At 45.9% G+C, this 19,571-nt stretch overlaps 1 protein-coding gene across 2 annotated transcripts in view; it reads right to left on the bottom strand.

Annotated features, from left to right (window-relative positions):
* The window catches only part of PTPRO (protein tyrosine phosphatase receptor type O), a 131,649-nt gene extending 124,848 nt beyond the window's left edge, over positions 1–6,801 (bottom strand). For both annotated transcript variants that reach the window (XM_028745896.2, XM_028745897.2), the window contains exon 1: positions 6,110–6,801. In XM_028745896.2, coding sequence (XP_028601729.2) covers positions 6,110–6,202 — 93 coding nt within the window. In that variant the 5' untranslated portion in view covers positions 6,203–6,801. The remainder of the gene's footprint in view (positions 1–6,109) is intronic.
* Between the last annotated feature and the right edge of the window lie 12,770 nt (positions 6,802–19,571).

The following is a 19,571-nucleotide window of genomic DNA, read 5'->3' as shown; positions in this document are numbered from 1 at the left end:
TCTGAAACCCCTCCACTTGTAATATCCAGATTTGAAATTGCAATATTTGGATTTGAAGACTGGAAAAAAAAAATGGGTTTATAGAAGATAGAATGGTTGGAAATTAATGAGTAAATACTACATTTAGCTGCAGGACAGAGAACTGGAAGTCTTTTTATCTTTCTTTATTTCTCCTCTCTCTTCTTTCCTTTATTTCCCTTTTTATTTTATTTTTTTTCTTTCCGCCTCTGTTCCTTTTTTATAATAAACAATCCCTTTTATTTCAGTAAATAAATAAATAAATAAATAAATAAATAAATAAATAAATAAATAATATATTATTTATACCCTGCCCATTTGGCTGGGTTTCCCCATCCCCTCTGGGCGGCTTCCAACAAAATATTAAAATACAATAGTCTGTTAAACATTAAAAGCTTCCCTAAACAGGGCTGCCTTCTAAAAGTCTGGTAGTTTTTTCTCTCTCTCTTTGACATCTGGTGGGAGGGCGTTCCACAGGGTGGGTGTGAACTTTTGTATATCTTTGGCCAAGTATCAATAAAGAAACTGAAACCCTTCCACTTTTGACTAAACGCCAATGCCTATTCAGATGTTACCTGGGTGTAGGACTAGGCAATATTGAGGGAAAACAGGACCATGCATCTGGCTGATGTCCCTCTCCTCCCAACAGTCATGCATTCAGTGTGGTTGCTTTCAGGGAAGCATCTACATGTGAACAGCTTCTGATGTATAAACACTGATGTATAGATCAGGACATCGATAGTGCGTAGGTGCTCTCTTGAAGGCATCCCTCCGAAATGTGTGAGCATCAGGGAGCAGACTCAGTGGGGCAACCCATCTCAGGACAGGGCAATCAGGACCAACCATTTACATTTGATCACACATAGCTCTGCACATGAGCAGAGCCACAGTTTTCCATAATGTTTGACTCCAGGAACTGTGGCTTACTCTAACTCTAGTTTGTTAAAACAAACTGGGGTTGAATCATGGCTTGATATCCTGGTTTGTTAACCAGTGCATGACCTTTAGAACACATCTAACCATGGTTCTAGCTTTTTAGCTGAACTGGGACATTAGCTCAGTGATACTTCTAGCAGTCTTGCAGGAAAGACACTGCTATTGTCCTCTTGCATTGTTAGCTGGAAGCAGAGAGAAGGACTCGACTAAGGTTAGTTAGCATGTGGCTCAGGCAGGATCTGAAGACATCGTAGCTCACAGATTATTTTACTTTTAATAATAATAATAATAATTTTTATTTATACCCCACCCTCCCCAGCTAAGGCCAGGCTCAGGGCGGCTAACAAGCAATAATAAAAACAAGTTGAATGAATACAACTTAAAAACAAGATTAAAATACAACATTAAAATATTGAAACGTTAAAATACAGCCTCATCACAGGAGGAGAAAGGGGGGGAAAAGAGGGGGAGGGAATCAAATTGGCTCCAAGCCAAAGGCCAGGTGGAACAACTCTGTCTTACAGGCAAAGAAATCAGATCCTGCAGGGCCCTGGTCTCATGAGGCAGAGCGTTCCACCAGGCCGGAGCCACTGTTGAAAAGGCCCTGGCTCTGGTCGAAGCTAATCTAACTTCCTTAGAGCCCAGGACTACTAGGGTGTTGCTATTTATGGACCTTAAGGTCCATACCGGGAGAGGCGGCCCGTAGGTACATGTCCCGTGACATGACTAAGTCACACATCACTGGAATAGATCCCAGGCAGTAACAACAACAATAATAAATTATAATAAAATCTGAAGTACAAAATGAGCCACAATGCAATAAAAGCTAAAAGACAACAGCTAAGACCAAAAAGCTGACCAAAGACAAGTGAAACTCATTCCATGTCACTGGAGAAGACTGTAGCGCATCTGCTTTGCACACAAATGCTCTCAGGTTCCATCTTCAACATCTCTAAGTAGAGCTGGGAGATACCCTGGTCTGAAGTCCTGAGTCACTGCCAGTCAGTGTCGACAATATGGAGCTAGGTGGACCAGTGCCCTGTTAATGCAGTGGATTGCCAATGCCTCTGACAGCCATTGTTCAACAGCAAGGGGCCACATTCCTTCACTAGCAACTTTCCAGGGGCAGCATGCAATTGGTTAGTGGGACAAGGGAGGAAAGTGGGTGGGGCAAAGGCTGGCACTCTTTCCTTTGAACAGGAACACCTTCTTTCCAGCCACACCAAAGCCAGAGGTTTACACACACACACATCTTCATCCTCCATCCAAGCAAGCAAGCAAGAGCTCCTTTCACAGTTCAAGGACACATTCCAGCCAGGCAGAAGCATTCGAGGGGAGTGCAGAGTAGGACTGGTGAGAGATGAGGTCTTAGAACAGTATTGGGGAGAGGCTTGGAGGGTGACATTTGGCCCTCATGCCTGAGGTTCCCACCCGAGTTGTGGAAAGAAGCATGTCAAAATGTCCACCTGATCCCCAGGCTGAGCCAGTCCTCACACGGCTATGGGCTTCCCAACATCCACCAGCAGCTTTTCCAATAAAAATGTCCAAAGCAGCAGTAATTTCTCAAGATTTCAGTCACAGAGTCCTACCAAAATGGACACCATGACCTAAAACCTCTCCTCCTCTTCTACAAGCAGCAGCATAAAGGAGACCAAAAGATCGGCTCAGAAAGGCCTGCGTCAATAAAAGTCTTGATGTGGCAACAAGCAAGGCAGCTGGACAAAATGGGGAAGGCAAAACAGATGCCATTGTGGAGCAGAGCCTCTCCATATGAGCAGAGGGAATGGGAGTGGGGATGAGAATAATTCAGAAGCAGGCAATCCCTAAGGTAGGATGGGCATAGGTCTCATAGGGCCTTCAAGGTAAGAGCCAGAACACTGACTTGAGTCAGGAAATGATCCCTGATCGTTGGCTATGCTGTCTGAGGCCAGTGGGAGCTGGCATCCAGCAACCTTTGGAGGGTTACAGGTTTCCAGTCCCTGCTCCGAGTCCACACAATGGCTCCTTCCTGGACATCGGCTCTCAGTTGGGTGCAAGCAAACGCAGTGGCTAGAACAATGTTCATGTTCAATTAGTAATCAACAAGAGTTGATGGGGCTGAGGGGAACAGTGGTAAAGAGTGCATGCTTTGTCTGCAAAAGGTCCCAGCTTCCATCCCCAGAATGGGCTGGGAAAGACCCCTTTCTGAGACCCTGGAGAGTCACTCCCAATCTGTGTTGACAATGTCAGACTAGATGGACTCAGTCTAGGCAGTTTCACAGGCTGTATATTTCTCTCCTCCTAACAGACTGATCCTAAGCACATTATGCAGAAGTACGTTCCGCTGAAACCAGTTTAGCTTATTTTCAAAGAGTGTGTTCAGGTATGAGTGTGTAAGCCCATTAGCTATGGAAAACTCCTTAGCTGCTCTGCACAGTAGTATATGAATGGGGATTGGGTCTGCAGTGCTGAACGGATAGCTCCTTCTCTCTCAAAACTCTTCCTAGCTGTAAGTTGGTGACTTGAGAAAAAGACATCAGAATCCAGAAAACTCAGAAGCTAATGGGCCTTATGACAAAGCAATTGTCGTTCAGTCACCATTGTCTAATAACATATATGGATAGGGCTGTCACCATGTTTGCCAATATCTGAGGAATTAGGAGACAACTTTTGATCCAACAAATATTTAATATACTAAAAGGGGGAAAGAAGGAAGGAGTTGTTTTGACATAGCAGAGGTGCAAACATTTGGCGCTGATCCATTTATATATAATATAATTTAATCTAATGGAAATTGGATCCAAGTGTGGATGTGATTCCCAATTTTAAAAAATTTCTTTGCAACAAGCTGGAGAAATGGTGTGTTGTTGTTGTTTTTTAAAAAAATATTGGCTTCTATGTTATTTTTTAAAATGTTAGCTTTTCCCCCTTCTTCTTCCCCATCCCCTTTTCCTTGTGTGCCCTGTCTTTTTAGACAGCTCATGGGGAGGGACTGCCTTGTTTTAACTGATTAAGGCACTCTGGAAGGTGGGGTTGAAGCACTCTGAAAATCTATACTGGAAACTAATGAAGAAAAATCGCTCATTTCAGGGATAGGGAATTTGTGGCCCTACAGCTTGTTAGACTCCAGCTCCTATCAACCCCATCTAGCATGGCCAATGCTCAGGGATGGTGAGAGATGGAGTCTTGGTGGTTTCTGCCACAGGATTCTCATCCCTGATTTGTCCCAAGGTATCTTTTCTCTTACAACCACAGGCTAATGTAGAGCTGAGCTGAGAGTTCCCTATGAACAACTTTCATCTCAAGATGGTGTGTGTGTGTTGAACTTATAATGAAACTCCTGGCTGATTTGGGGAGTGCGGGGGCTGGCAAAATCCACAGAAAGCTACAGAGCCTTAAAGGTAAAGGTAAAGGTACCCCTGACCATTAGGTCCAGTCGCGGATGACTCTGGGGTTGCGGCGCTCATCTCACTTTATTGGCTAAGGGAGCCGGCGTACAGCTTCCAGGTCATGTGGCCAGCATGACTAAGCCGCTTCTGGTGAAACCAGAGCAGCGCACGGAAACAGTGTTTACCTTCCCGCCGGAGCGGTACCTATTTATCTACTTGCACTTCATGCTTTCAAAGTGCTAGGTTGGCAGGAGCAGGGACTGAGCAATGGGAGCTCACCCCGTCACTGGTATTCGAACCGCCGACCTTCTGATCAGCAAGCCCTAGGCTCTGTGGTTTAACCCACAGTGCCACCAGGCATTCTCTTTTTAAACTTAGTTTTCATCCATGGAGATCCACCTGGGTGCCCTTTCTTCTACCCAGAATTCCAAAGGGGATTCCAAGAGGAGAAAAATGGTGGTTCTGCTCTTGCAGCAACAGGTGATGGCAAAACTAAGTTTCAAAAGAATTGGGGGGGGGGACAGGGAACCTCTGACAACACTGACAGCAAGCAGGTAGCACCCCAAAAATTGATGAGAATTTCACTCACCTCCAGGGAATGAAATTCCCCACTCGTGCTCCCCACCCATAAACAGGCTGTCAAATTGAGAGGGAGGCACTTCACCTCACCAGGACTATAAAGCCAAGTTATCTGTCCTCACTTCTCTCTGCGTATGGTCAAGCAGGTGTTTTGCATAGAGAAGCTCCCAGGTTCAATCCCAGGCAGGGGTTAGAAAGACCTCCATCCGATACCCTGTAGACCAGCTTCCACCAACCTGGTTCAAAACATCAGGAGGACCCCAGGTTTGCAAAGGCAGGAGTCAACAATCCTGAAGCAGGCAGACCAGTTGTCTCTTCTTTTGAATCATAAGCTCTTTTGGTCTAACTAAATTGTCAAGTGGCTTTTAGATTGGCGTATTTCCCAGGCTTACTTGGGAGACATCAGGGATCGAACCTGGGACATTCTGTATGCAAAGCAAGTGTTCTCCGCCTGAGCTGTGGACCTTTCCTACCCTTCAATTCACCAGACTTGTAAAGAGGAGCAATGAAGCAAACCCTGGCCCCAGGGTTGAGCCAGGAGGGACTCAAGGAAGGACTCAATTGAACCACCCCATTTCAGATTAAGCCCTGAGATGAAGATTCACCCAGCCCCTTTCATCCTGGCTCCTCCAGGCCAGTCGCAGGAGCAGAGGAGAGCCATGCAACACGTTCCCTTGAAGAAGCACCACAACAAAGACCCGGAAAGCAGCCCACGCACACCTTGCCTCGAATCACCAAACGCACCGCCACCTTTTCCAGCCCTCCATCTCCACCACCACCAACCAGACAACCAGCCCGGTGATCAAACCAGCCAAACTGCCCATTTGCCTGCCATTCCTGCTGACACAAACACAGACACCGAGAGAGAGAGAGAGAGAGAGAGAGAGAGATGCTCGTGGTGTTGAAAGTGACCTCATTTTGCCTTGGGAAGCGGATCCCCACCAAGCGACCTTGAGTGCCAGCTCCTATTAGCCATGCTTCAGAAAAGTCCCAAGCTCGGGGGGCGAAAAGAGAGGGGGGGGGACACCGTGGAGGATTGCCGAGATTTCTCAATAAATACACAAACAGGGGAAAGAAACGGGAGGGAGTCTCTTTGCTCCACAGGCGTGTTGCACTAGCTCCTTCCACCCTACCCAGGCCAAAGGAAGAGCGCCAAGGAGCCTGGCACAGGGAGCGATGGCTGGTGTCTGGGGCGAGCGATCTCTTACCTTGAGGAGCAAAACAAAGAGCCACAGCCGGGAGAGGCAGCTCATCGGGGCGCCGCTGCTGCTCCGTCCCTGGGCGAGATGACCCCTGACCATTGGAAAGGAGAGGCGCTGGGGGAGAAGGACCCCGAAGCAGAGCCGCCACGCCGCCTGGATGTGGAGCTCCGGCAGCAAGGCAGAGCCCCGGGAGAGCCCAGGAAAGAGACGAAGCGCCCGCAGAGAGAGACACAGAGGCAGCCGGAAGGTGTGTGTGTGTATGTGCGCGCGCGCGCCTGTGGGCTCGCCTCTCCAAACTGGGGTAACAATGGCGAGCCTTCTCGGAGCTGCGGCACCGTCAGATCCGCAGCGCAGCCTTCCTGTCTCGCTGGGGGAGACCCATCTCCTCTTTCCCCCCACCCTCCTCGCTGCTCCCCCCTCCTCGCTCCTCCTCTTCCTTTATGGCTGGAGAAGTCCGGGGTCTCCTTCCCCCTCCCCCTTTCTTCCTTTCCTCCTTCAATCGCAGCTCCGGCGGCTTAAATGGCCAGGGAGCTGACCAGGGACCGGCGATTGGCGCTGCCCAGCTGCTAGCTGCCTCCTTCTCGCGCCTTTCCCCTCCGCCGCTGCCGCCCGCGCTGGCTGTCTCGGAATGAATGGAGCGCCTTCATGCCAAGCACGCCGCCGAAAGCGACGAGGAGACGCCCTCTACCTCGCGGGAGCCTCCGCCCTTCCCTGCGCTCCGCCCCCTCCTGCCTTGACAGAGCCATCCATACCCACGCCCCAGCCACGCACAGGCCGGTTTCCAAGGGCTTTAGCTCTCCTACCGAGTCGTTATTTGTTGTTGTTTAGTCGTGTCCGACTCTTCGTGACCCCATGGAGGAGAGCAGGCCAAGCACTCCTGTCTTCCACTGCCTCCCGCAGCTTGGTCAAACTCATGCTGGTAGCTTCGAAAACACTGTCCAACCTGGGTCCAAATCTCCAAACAACCGTGACATTTACAGGTGTGGGGTGGAGCCAACTCTCAGCTTAGTTGTAACATCGGGTGTACAAGAGAAGTGTGGGGTGCCAGTTCTGAAATGTTGCACATCTCCTTAGGAACATAGGAATTTGTATTACACTTTGGTCCACGTTGCCCATTAACCCCAGCTCTCTCCATTCTCTCCCAGCCCTACCTGAAGATGCCAATGAATGAACCTGTATCAAGATGCAGGACTCTTTCATTCATTTTAACCTTCACAAGAGTGAGGTGATGATTGATTGATTGATTGATTGATTGATTGACTGACTGACTGACTGACTGACCGAACAGCTTCTCCAAATGAAAAACAGCTTAATCAGCCCTTATATTTGAATGCCGAATGGAAAGTCAGAAAAGGAAGTGTGACGATGCCTGCGAAAGGGATTAAAGCCAACATATATTAGGAAATGAGAAAGGGAGAGGACACTTCCTTGAGCTCAGAAGGAGAGGTGGGATATTTAAATAATCAATTGGGTTTGGGTGAAATTAATGACTCAGTGTGTCTTTTACCACTTCTACAATGGGATAAATCAGGTATCCTAGGTGAGAAGGGACAAAACTGAAAACTATTATGCTTCACCTTTTGTATGTGCTCTGGCACTGGGCTACGGCCTCCCATGATATTTGAGGATCAACACAAAAATCATTTTAATGCATTTTTGTTGCATTGGGTGCGTTGCCCCTGTAAATTAAGGACCGCCTCCCCCCATTCGAACTGAACTGGGCCCTATGCTTATCATCGGAGGCCCTTCTCTATGTGGCCCTTATGAGGCCCTACAGATTCAGAGGGTTGCAAAACAAGAAAGGGCCTTTTCTGTGGTGGCTCCCCACCTGTGGAATGCTCTCCCCTGTGAGGCTCGCCATCATTACAGATCTTTAGGCACCAGGTGAAAATATTCCTCTCTACTTCTTGGCCATTAAATAAACTATAGCCTGTTAAATGTGGGAGGACTGTTGTTACAGAAGAGGCAGTGTGTGTATTTACTGGTAGCATACTTAGCTAGGCTTTATTTTAGAAAACGGGTAATGGGCGGAGGGATTGGTAACAAGAGGCTGTCTGGTTTTCCCCAAGACATTTGTATTTTACATCCCATAACAGGTACGTTTGACAGCTCTTTATATCCGTGCACTTTTCATAAGGAAGATGATTGGCAGCTCTCAAGTGGATGGCCCGTTGAGCGGTGGTGTTCATATTATTCTTATCATGTCTGGGAAAGCATCAAAATACATGGCGGGGTCTGCTGGCTTTCTCAAGAATTCAGAAGCGCACATTTTCAGTGTTTTTCCTTCTGACCTTTTGGACTTTGTTTTCCTAGCAATCTCTCCCGCTCTCACATATCCCTTTTTAGGCTGATGACCACAATAGCTGCAATCCTGGCCCAATGAAATCAGCAGGAGTTTTGCTGCTGATTTATTTTCCTTTCTTTAAAAAAAAATATTATATATTTTTATTTACTTTTAGGGAAAACACACACAGGAAAAAACAAGAACCCAGGAACCTGCGCCGTAGCCCTATAAAGGACAAATTGTGACGGTGAAAGAAAATGCTGAGTACAGTTCATGGAGAAATATAATCATAAATAGCTATTCGTATTGAAGCTAATATGGAGCAAAACAAGGAATTAGGAGGAAACTGTAAATAACTAGTTACTTAGCAGAGGGTAGCTCTAGACCAGGGCTGGCTAACAATAACAATAACAATAATAACAATAAATTTATTATTTATACACCGCCCATCTGGCTGGGTTTCCCCAACCACTCTGGGCAGCTCCCAACAGAATATTAAAAACACGATAAAGCATCAAACATTAAAAACCTCCCAATACAGATGTCTTCTAAAGGTAAGATAGTTGTTTATTTCCTTGACATCTGATGGGAGGGTATTCCACAGGGTGGGGCACCACCACCAAGAACGCTCACATGTCTCATAATCCACCAACAGCACACATATCAATATGGCTAACCTGATCCAAAACACCTACTCACCCCACTCACACATGAAAGCAAAGATCACCACAGCCAATCACAAACAAGCAACCACACCCTAGGCCAACCCCAACCTCTCTCACCACCAAAGGAACACAAGTGAATAGCAGAGAACCTGCGCAAGCGACGCTGACACAAAACCCCACATATATTAAGTATAATAGAAACATCGCCATCTAATCCCACCCCCACTCACCTCCCCCCCCCCTCCACCTCTTTCCCCCTCTTCTTCCTAATGTCTCGACAAATGAAACTGATCTGTAAAAAATGTTACTTGGAAAAGAGAGAGAGACACACACACATTGCAAATACTTTTGTAAACCAAGAAAATCTTTAATAAAAATACATTTTAAAAAACAACAACATGAGGCATGCAATGTGTTTGCAGCTCGAAAGATTCTCAATCACACCGGATCTGCAAGGAATGGTGGGGTCTCTCTGTACATCAGTAATGCATCTAAACACTCAAATGCCTCATGACTTTTTGCTGCTTACACCCTCTTCCCCCCAAAAAACCTTGTCAATTACTTTTGTCAGCTGCCACTTCAGCTTCTGATCAAAATCTAGCCACAATCAAGAATGAAGAGGAGGAGACCCAGAAACAGAGCTAGCTGTGGTGTAGTGGTTAAGAGCGGTGGACTCGTAATCTGAGGAACCGGGTTCACGTCTCCGCTCCTCCACATGCAGCTGCTGGGTGACCTTGGGCCAGTCACACTTCTCTGAAGTCTCTCAGCCCCACTCACCTCACAGAGTGTTTGTTGTGGGGGAGGAAGGGAAAGGAGAATGTTAGCCGCTTTGAGACTCCTTAAAGGGAGTGAAAGGCGGGATATCAAATCCAAAGTCTTCTTCTTCTTCTATATATATTTTTTAAAAACCCCATGCAGTATTCCAGTATGTTTCCATGAGCTCAGTTGGCAAGAAGAAGCAGGCAAATGGGGTAGGTGATTTTCTATTCTGGTGAGGCATTGACCCTTTCTTCAACTCTCTGGATTACCTTATACTAGCTATTTATCTACCCCTGCTCTCTATTTGTATCATTCAAGGCTGTGTGTGCGGTTGATGGAAGACTGCTGAGGTCTTTCATCGTCAGCCCCCCCCCCCCCATTTCACCTTCTGCAAATACAGCTGCTACAGTTGTTACATGAAATCATTAGGTCTACTTTGCAAGTCGTGTTTTGCACTTGGGTTTCTGCACCTGCTGTAGGGAGAAGTGAGGGGCTGACAAACCTGGGAAGGTAGCCCACCTAGGAGAAGGAAAACTCTGGTCCTCAACCTCTGCTGCCTTGTGGGATATCTTCAGGAGAAGAATAGGCTAAGGAGTAAACCCTACACAAATCCCGAGTGCGGTCCCGAAGATGGTTGGGTGGCACCTACTTCCAACAACTCCTGCAGGTGAGCTGGTGCCAAATGTCTTGCTCTGCTTTCCTTTGGACCACATGAGTGAGGCTGAGAGGGGGGTGGTCTTGTCATCTGGGCAGCCCAGGACCTTCATACACACTGCCCAGGCTTGTGCCCCAGGGAGGTCACTTGGGTGCTGCTAACGCAGCCATTTGACTCCACCCCCATAGGTGTGCTCCATTGGCTCTCGAGACAACTGCCTCTAACAGTTGAGATGCAGCTTCTTCTTCTTCTTCTTCTTCTTCTTCTTCTTCTTCTTTCTTCTTTCTTCTTTGGCGATCACTCGTAGCCAAGTAAGATTGTCTTCCATAAACACGGTTTTAACAATGAGTCCGTAAGTGACTGTGGAGGCCAATTCTAGATCCACACGTCCTTCCACAATGGGGACATTTCTGGGCAGGAGTTGATCATGGTGTGGATTTGCCAAGTGTGCCTTCCTCCTAGCATGTTTCTCCCTTGCGTCCTGAGTTTGCGTGTCTTCAAAGCCCATGACACCTTTGGTAAAGGCTGTTTTCCAACTGGAGCGCTCATAGGCCAGTGTTTCCCAGTTGTCAGTGTTTATACTACATTTTTAAAAGATTTGCCCTGAGACAGTCTTTAAACCTCTTTTGTTGACCACCAGCATTACGCTTTCCGTTTTTAAGTTTGGGATAGAGTAGTTGCTTTGGAAGGCAATCATCAGGCATCCGCACAACATGACCAATCATTACTAGGAATCATGGCTAGTAATCAAGGCTGGCTGGCTGGCCAAAATACCACCAGAGGAATCTCTACCGGTGATAGCATGCAGAAAGCCCCGAGGGGCATTCCAGGGGCAGCAAGGATCTGAGGTGACCCTCTTGCCATCACTTGATAGCATTAGGTCCTAACGAGGCCTGTTCCAGGCTGGAACAGTGGTGCTGAAGTCAGTTGACTTCCCTTCTGCCCTAGTTGACATGAGCAGTGAGGCTGTGGATGCAGGAATGAGCTGCCACTACATTACAGCCTATAACTGCCCAGCCAGGGCTTTGACTGTCCAGTTCGGCTTGTTACAGAAAAACAGCACAGCATCATCAAATCTGTCAGGGACCAGCAACAGGTTTCTGCTCCATCAGCTTTGCCAAAATCATCAACACGTAGCAAACACATGGTTTACCTTTTCAGACTGCCTGCTGACCTGCAAATCAAAGAAGTGCCAAATGAATTACGCAGCTATGAAATAACAACAACAACAACAACAACAACAATTTATTATTTATACCCCACCCATCTGGCTGGGCTTCCCCAGCCACTCTGGGCGGCTTCCAACAAAATATTAAAATACAGTAATGCATCAAACATTAAAAGCTTCCCTAAACAGGGCTGCCTTCAGAGGTCCTCTAAAAGTCTGGTAGTTGTTGTTCTTTTTGACATCTGGTGGGAGGGCGTTCCACAGGGAGGGTGTCACTACCGAGAAGGCCCTCTGCCTGGTTCCCTGTAACATCACTTCTCGCTGTGAGGGAACTGCCAGAAGGCCCTTGGTGCTGGACCTCAGTGTCCAGGTAGAACGATGGGGGTGGAGACACTCCTTCAGGTATACTGAACCGAGGCCATTTAGGGCTTTAAAGGTCAGCACCAACACTTTGAATTGTGCTCGGAAATCTCTCATTTGAAACGTGCATCAATAACACAACACAAAACTCCCCCCGGTTACATTTCTGGTCTAATTAAAAATAAATAAATTCAAAGAGCTTAGCATAGCATGAAATTGGCTCCCATTTTCCGTTTTCATATAGCAGAATAGGACCAGTCCCAAGTATGAATGTTCCATGTGTTACAGAGATGCCTACGAGGCTGTTGAAGTGTGTATCTCCAAGCAGCAGCCCAGAATCGAAGGTGTTCCGAAATTGTCAGAACAATCTGATGCTTTTGGACGGATGAGGATGCTCTGGTGCACCCACCCAATCAGCAGCCTGCAACTCACGCCAGGCAGCCAATTAATCAATACTGTTTACAGTACATGTCACAATGACATGAGGGAAGCCTCAGAAGAAACAAACAGTGCATGTTTAAGCTGCAATAATTGAATGCAAATCTGTTTGTGAACTACCAGCGCCTGTCGGAGCAAAGTGTCCATTGACATTCCCCCAATACTGGGAAATTTGCAGTTATGAAATATTGAAGAGCAAGGGTTCCTTGCACTGGAAATTGTAAGTAGCTAAGAGTACCACTGGGAGGAGTGCAGAGAGAAGAAACGCCATGGTGCATCTGCAGCAGCACAACTGGACGCCTTCATCTGCCTCGGCTGCAACAAAACATGTCTCTCCCATGTCAGTCTCTATAGCCACAGCAGTAGATGCAACCATCCATCAGCTTGACCTCATCCCCAAAGGCACACACCTTCCTTGTCTCCTGAGACAGAGGAATACCGACCAATCAAGAGTGAATACTCACCTTACTGTACACATTTGTCAGTATTTACATCCTTAGTTTGGATGAACTTAGAGAGTAGTTCTTAATGATATGATTATTTCTATACATCAGAAGTGCATTTGGCACCTTCCTTGTATAGCTTTAAATATCTAAATCTGTATCTGTAATGTGCCACCCATCCAATCAAAATCTGCCATCTGATCCTTTCTATAGTGGACTACTCTATTCCGAACTTAAAAATGGAAAGCGTAATGCTGGTGGTCAACAAAAGAGGTTTAAAGACTGTCTCAAGGCAAATCTAAAAAAAATGTAGTATAAACACTGACAACTGGGAAACACTGGCCTGCGGGTGCTCCAGTTGGAGAACAGCCTTTACTAAAGGTGTCAGGGGCTTTGAAGACACTTGAACTCAGGACGCAAGGGAGAAACGTGCTAAGAGGAAGGCATGCTTGGCAAACCCTCACCATGATCAACTCCCACCCGGGAACCAATGTCCCCACTGTGGAAGGATGTGTGGATCCAGAATTGGCCTCCACAGTCACTTATGGACTCATTGTTAAAAGCGTGTTTATGGAAGACAATTGTCAGGGAACTGCCATCGGAAGGACAGGAGGTGGAAGGGCTCACAGAGGTTGAGAGAGACTTAGCAGCTGAAGAGGGAACCAGCAGGGGGAGAGAAGGAGCTCCAAGGGAAAGTGAGTCGGAGGGATGGCTCAGGGACACTTCCAGCGAAAATAGTGGGGAGGTTTCAGGACCTCCTATAGGGACACCCACTCCTCGCCGGAAACTGTCGCGCAGAGAGTCCAGAAGACGTGTTTCCGTTAAGGAGCTTTTATGCTGGAAGAGATTCCGTAAGCGCCCACTGTCGGATTCTGCTAGCGACTGACGGAGCCATGCTCAAGGGGCTCCGTTACCGGCAGAGGTTTGCGGACTTAGCCAAACTCTGAGGGACCAGGATTTAATGCACAAGCAGCTCATCATCCCATCACAACAATCTTGCCAAAGAAGAAGATAAAATAGGAGGTGGGAAGGACTGTGGCTCTTCCGATGTTAGAATCACAGGATTGTAGAGTTGGAAGCATCATCTAGTCCGACCTCCTACAATAAGGGATTTTTCACCCCAAGTGGGGCTTGAACCCATGACCTTGAGATTAAGAGTCTCATGCTTTACCGCCTGAGCTATAAGGTCAGCATGTCAGGCAGTGGTCTTCCTCCAGAGGGCAAAGGTTGTTCTTTCCCTCTTCTGTTGGCTTGGCAGATGGATTTTGACTGATGTTCAGAGTTTGATGGATCAACATAAATGGTGTCAGAAAGCTCGCGTTTCTCCCCCCCTTTCAGTATTCAGCTTTGCTCATTATTTAAGCCATCTGCATGGTTTCATCAAAAACATTCCTTGCCTCTGTTGGCATTTGGTCATAGAGTGACATGTTCCCTCCCGAGACGGGATTATTTAGATGAATATTCAAGCACGGGTGAGCGGATTTTCCCATTCTGTTACTTTCTTGTTCCACGGATTCCCTCTGCCTGCTTTCCACATTCCTGAACACAGATTTAATTGGGAATTTTTCTAAACTTTACCCCTGAACTCCAGCCTGAACATTTTGCTATAGCTTAAGAGTCCCTTGCACTTGTCTGGCATATTTTTCAACTCTACATTATCCAAGGGCATTGATAAAACACCGTAACAAATTAATAATTGCATCAAGGTGTCTTTTGTACAGTGTTTTATCAATGAACCCAAGTCCTCAGATGCTGTGTCCCTTTCAGGTCATCCAGCTTTTTCTGTGGTGGCACTCAATAAGTGGAACTTCTTGCCCCAAGAGATTAGTTTAGCTTTGCTTTTATTCGTGTTCCGCCAACAACTGAAAACTTTCCATTTTAAACATGCTTTTTCTGATTCTGTTACTACTAAGCAAATTGATCTGTGGCGCTGTCTCTTTTTGCTTTTGCTGCTGTTCTTATTGGACTGCTTGTGATTTTTAACAGTTACATCACACATAGCTTTTAGGTTTGCTTTTATATTTAAAGGCAAGCCTACTTAATTCGCACTTTCCAATTCAAAACGCAGAGCAAAACACAGCCATCAATTGAAATCTGCGTTTCTCCAATACAATGCGGTGCAGTTCTCAAACCAGGTATATACTAGTGCATATATTAGTGAAAATGACATACCCCAAAAAAATGCATCACATTACAGGAAAATGTTTTGCAAAAATGTGTATATCAGGCACAATTGCATGCAAAAAAATGCTTATATTGGAAGAAATTCGCAAGAAAATGCTGGTGAATTTTCACGATAACTTTTTGGCAAGATAAAAAAAAAAAAGATCTCCAACTGATGTGGAAATGTGAGAACTGAACTTGAGACTGGAAAAATGAGAAACTGACCCCAAAAGCTGTAATGGAAAGATTCACTCATCCCTATACACCAGCTCCAAATCTCCAAGCGCATCTGTGGCTGAAGGTTCCCTGTCTATCCATCAATGTTTATGAACAACAAAGATGTTCAGAAACCATCCTTTAATTATTCCAAGGACATCATCTGCAAAGGAGGGGGAACGGAATGTGGCATAGAAAAAAATCAATATTAATGCGCCACATTAAATTAGATCAACCCCAGATTACCAAAGACATTCTATTCCATACAGTATCCTGCACATTTAATTTGTGGTTTGCTTTTCTGAATAAATTAGCGCCGTCACAGTAGAATTAATTAAATTGGCATTAAAAATATATCAACTGCTTAGTATTCTTCTGCGAGAAAGACAGGGTGGGTGGGAAACCCTGCAATGAATGTATCGTGCCCCTAGGAATAGGAATGTCATTAGCAACTAAGAGAAATTAAAGAATGCTTGCGCACACTTGGGTGACATTTACAATTAAAACCACTCATTCAGCAAGATCTCTTTATTAACTCACCATCCTGGGGAAGCTTCGCTGAATTTTGAAGAGGGGACAGAGAGACTGAAAGATGGGTGTGTATTCTTAAAAAACTTGCCAAGCTGCAACTAGAATCCAGTTTGGCCCTGACTTGCTAGCTTTCTGTGTGTGGGGATTATTATTGCCATTCTTTCTTTTTATCTAGGACCGTTCAAATATATGTCTCAACTCTGAGTCTGAAATGGTGTAGCCAGACACGGGGTCGCCACCTGGAAAACCGACAGTCAAAACAGGATATTTGGAATAAAGCTTGGAAACACTTCTACCTCTTGTTTGATTATCAGAATCTGATATAGATCCAGACTTAGTTACCTTTAAAATAAGCACAGTGACATTGCCAAGACTTCTCTTCACTTAGTCAAAGTTTCCCATTGGATCTACCCTGAGCGTGACTTTCAGTGCAATCATAATCATGTCTACTCAGAAGTAAGACCTACTGAATTCAATGGAGCTTGCTCCTAGGTAGGTTGCAGCCCAAATTTGGGTCCAACCGTATCTCTCTGGCTGCACACAAAAGAATTGCCTTTCTGGAAGGTCCATTTAGCTCAATATCCCATTTCCATATTTAATCACATAAAGTACACAGTTGTGAAATGTCATGAGCAGAACATGGTGGTGATGTTTTGGAGCTCCTAGGCAGAACAGTATGGCAACAGATTTGGAACTTTGGAAGTCCCTGCCCATTGAGATTATTTTGGGTGCCTGCCAAAACCCTTTTGTTGCAGCAAGTTCCCCAGGCCTATAATTTTGACAAATGATTTTACTAGGTAGGTTGTAGTTGCTGGCACCTGTTTGTCTCGGGAAACAATGAAAGAGTGTGACTTCAGGACTGAAATCAAACTGTTGGAGAGTTACAGCACCTGTTGTGGCTGTAGAGACTGATAAGTGTTCCTAAAAGTTACTGGCTTTACTTTACCTTTTGTTTTAACATAGCTTGCTTTTAATGTTTTTTATTTTATTTGGTCTTTTATTTGGCCTTAAAAACTGCTTAGAGATCTTTCGTTTTAGTAAGCGGTATACACCGTATTGGCCCGAATATAAGCCACACACGAATATAAGCCGCACCTTTAAAAAAAAATTGGGGGGGAGACAATACCCAAATATAAGCCACTCCCTTAAAATTCTGTAGGCACTCACATCTGTTCCAATTTGCCATGGGTCTATTTCAGCAGCGATATCATAAAAGCCCATTTTTGTAAGGTTGTGAATTTAAGCCGCACTTTAACTTTTCACGGTCAGAATTTGGGGCAAAAAAGGTGAGGCTTATATTCAGGCCAATACAGTAAGTTTTGTAACAGCAAATCAATAACTTTTGATCCTGATGTGGATGAGGGCCAATTGCATGGTTTTCCCCCGTGGTTATGAAACAGCCACGATTACACAAACAAACATCAAAATAAATATTAAAAACAAGACTAAAAGCAATTGTGCATAAATGAACAGATCCAGTTCAGCCCTACTTCAAAATATGCAGAAAACTAAGGTCCAAAGGTCTGCATGGATATAAAAGTGTTTTTGCCTGGTGCCTAAAAGCAGATAGTGATGGTACCAGGTGTGCCTCTCTGGGAACAGAATTCCTCCAGGGACAGGGAGCCACCACCGAAAAGGCCCATTCTGGTGTCACTTCGCTTGTGGGGAGGCACACAGAGACGGGTCCATGCACTACATATTGAGTCACTGAGTTCCACCTATTAATAAAGGTAAAGGTACCCCTGACCATTAGGTCCAGTCGCGGACGACTCTGGGGTTGCAGCGCTCATCTCACTTTATTGGCCAAGGGAGCCGGCGTACAGCTTCCGGGTCATGTGGCTAGCATGACTAAGCCGCTTCTGGCAAAACCAGAGCAACGCACAGAAATGCCATTTACCTTCCCGCTGGAGCGGTACCTATTTATCTACTTGCACTGTGTGCTTTCAAACTACTAGATTGGCAGGAGCAAGGACCGAACAATGGGAGCTCAACCCGTCGTGGGGATTCGAACCACCGACCTTCTGATCGGCAAGTCCTAGGCTCTGTGGTTTAACCCACAGCACCACCCGTGTCCCTTCCACTTATTAACACTGTACTGCATTTCCTTTTATTTGCCTTGAAACTACTGCCTTCCACTCTTGCTGACTGACCCACAAGGAAGTCATGTCTACCTGCTGCTTGATAGGAGAAGAGGCTGTAAAATCAGCTCCTAGCCTTTCCTATCAAACGAGCAAACAAGCCCATTGTAGCCTGCTTTTCAATCAGCTTAAGGAAAGCCCCTCGGACAGGCAAAATATGGTTTCATTCAATCAGCCGAAGCGAAGCCTGACCGAGATCTCCTCTGAAGGCTTTGCAGCTTAAAATACGCTTGGGGGCGGGGGCGACATAGCAATTGTTTCCAAAGACAGGAAGACAGTCTGGCAAATAAAAAGGCCTGAGTGACATTTCCCCCCAAAGATGTATGTAGATGGAAAGTGAGATCTACAACAAAATGTTGCAGCGCTGCTGCTCAGTGTTTCAGGGCACCTCCATACGGCCAGCAATTTGAAGAAAGGATCTAAGCACAAACTGGGAAATTTAGCTTTGTGCCGTTAAAGAGCCCATGCAGATTGCTGGGGTTGTGGGGTTTGTGTTTAATAATTATTATTATAACAGTCAGAGACCAGCTTGTGGGGTTTGTATGTTTTTGCAAGTGTGTCCTGCAACATGCCATTGATGCATTAATACTGCATTAATGTGGATTTATACTGGACTGTCCACACACCACTGCACACTTTATTAGTCGTTCCATAAGGCTACCCCAATGCTTCCACATTAGTGCCATCTGGAGGGGCGCTACTGCACTACAGTGCAACAAAAGCAAAACGGCAACGAAAATCCGGGACAGCTGTGGCACGAAAAGTTATAGCAGAAGCAAATGGTATTGAAAGTGTGATCTCTTATAACTGAGACTGAATCCCAGGGTCGTGGGTTCGAGTCCCGCGTTGGGCAAAAGATTCCTTCATTTGCAGGGGGTCGGACTAGATTACCCTTGCGGTTCCGTCCCACTCTATGGTTCTGTGCTTGTCTAGGATTGCCCCTAAGGCACAATAAAATGGACATCTGGAGGTTCCTGAAGCATATACCCTAGCACAACAAATCCACTTTTAAAAGGAAACTAATTTTTGCAGTTAGGAAAGTGGCGTGGGTATACATCGAAAAGCGTGGGGGGAATGATTATTTGCAGGAAGACATCTAAACACCTTGTAGTCATATCAGGATGAATGCTCATTGCCTGAATAACCTACTCACAAGCAAACCAGAACGGACACTCAATAAAGACCAGGTAGGATCTAACCTCCTCCTAAGCTTTGTGCAAGCAAATCAGGGCAAATGTTCAGGAGCCTAGAATACGTCGGCCATGCTGATTTTCACATTTGGAAGTGGTTGTTTCCACTGCTGAAATTCTCTGCATGTGATGGATTTCTCAGGAGATCCTTGAAAACTTGCACAAATCCATTTTAATTGTACCGACTTGTGGAAACATCCAGCTTAACCTAGACTGGTTGCTCGTTATTGTGTGGAGTTTGTGTTAAAATTAATCCTCTTTGAAGGATTTCTCCATGAAACAGATGCCATCTGGCCACCTTTTCTGTCTCTCAGAAACGGTAATCAGTCTGGCTCTGGACAGAGAGTTGACGATTACAGAAACTAAACTTGTCTATGGTCCGGGCCATGGACACAAAATAGCAGCCACTCAGTGGCCCCTTGAAGTAGCTCCACCAAGGCCAAATGAGACACGTGGAG

This window comes from Podarcis muralis, chromosome 10 (assembly GCF_964188315.1).
Source record: "Podarcis muralis chromosome 10, rPodMur119.hap1.1, whole genome shotgun sequence".
NCBI lineage: Eukaryota > Metazoa > Chordata > Lepidosauria > Squamata > Lacertidae > Podarcis > Podarcis muralis.
Note: the sequence above shows the minus strand (reverse complement) of the source record. Positions and strands in the feature narration are given on the sequence as shown.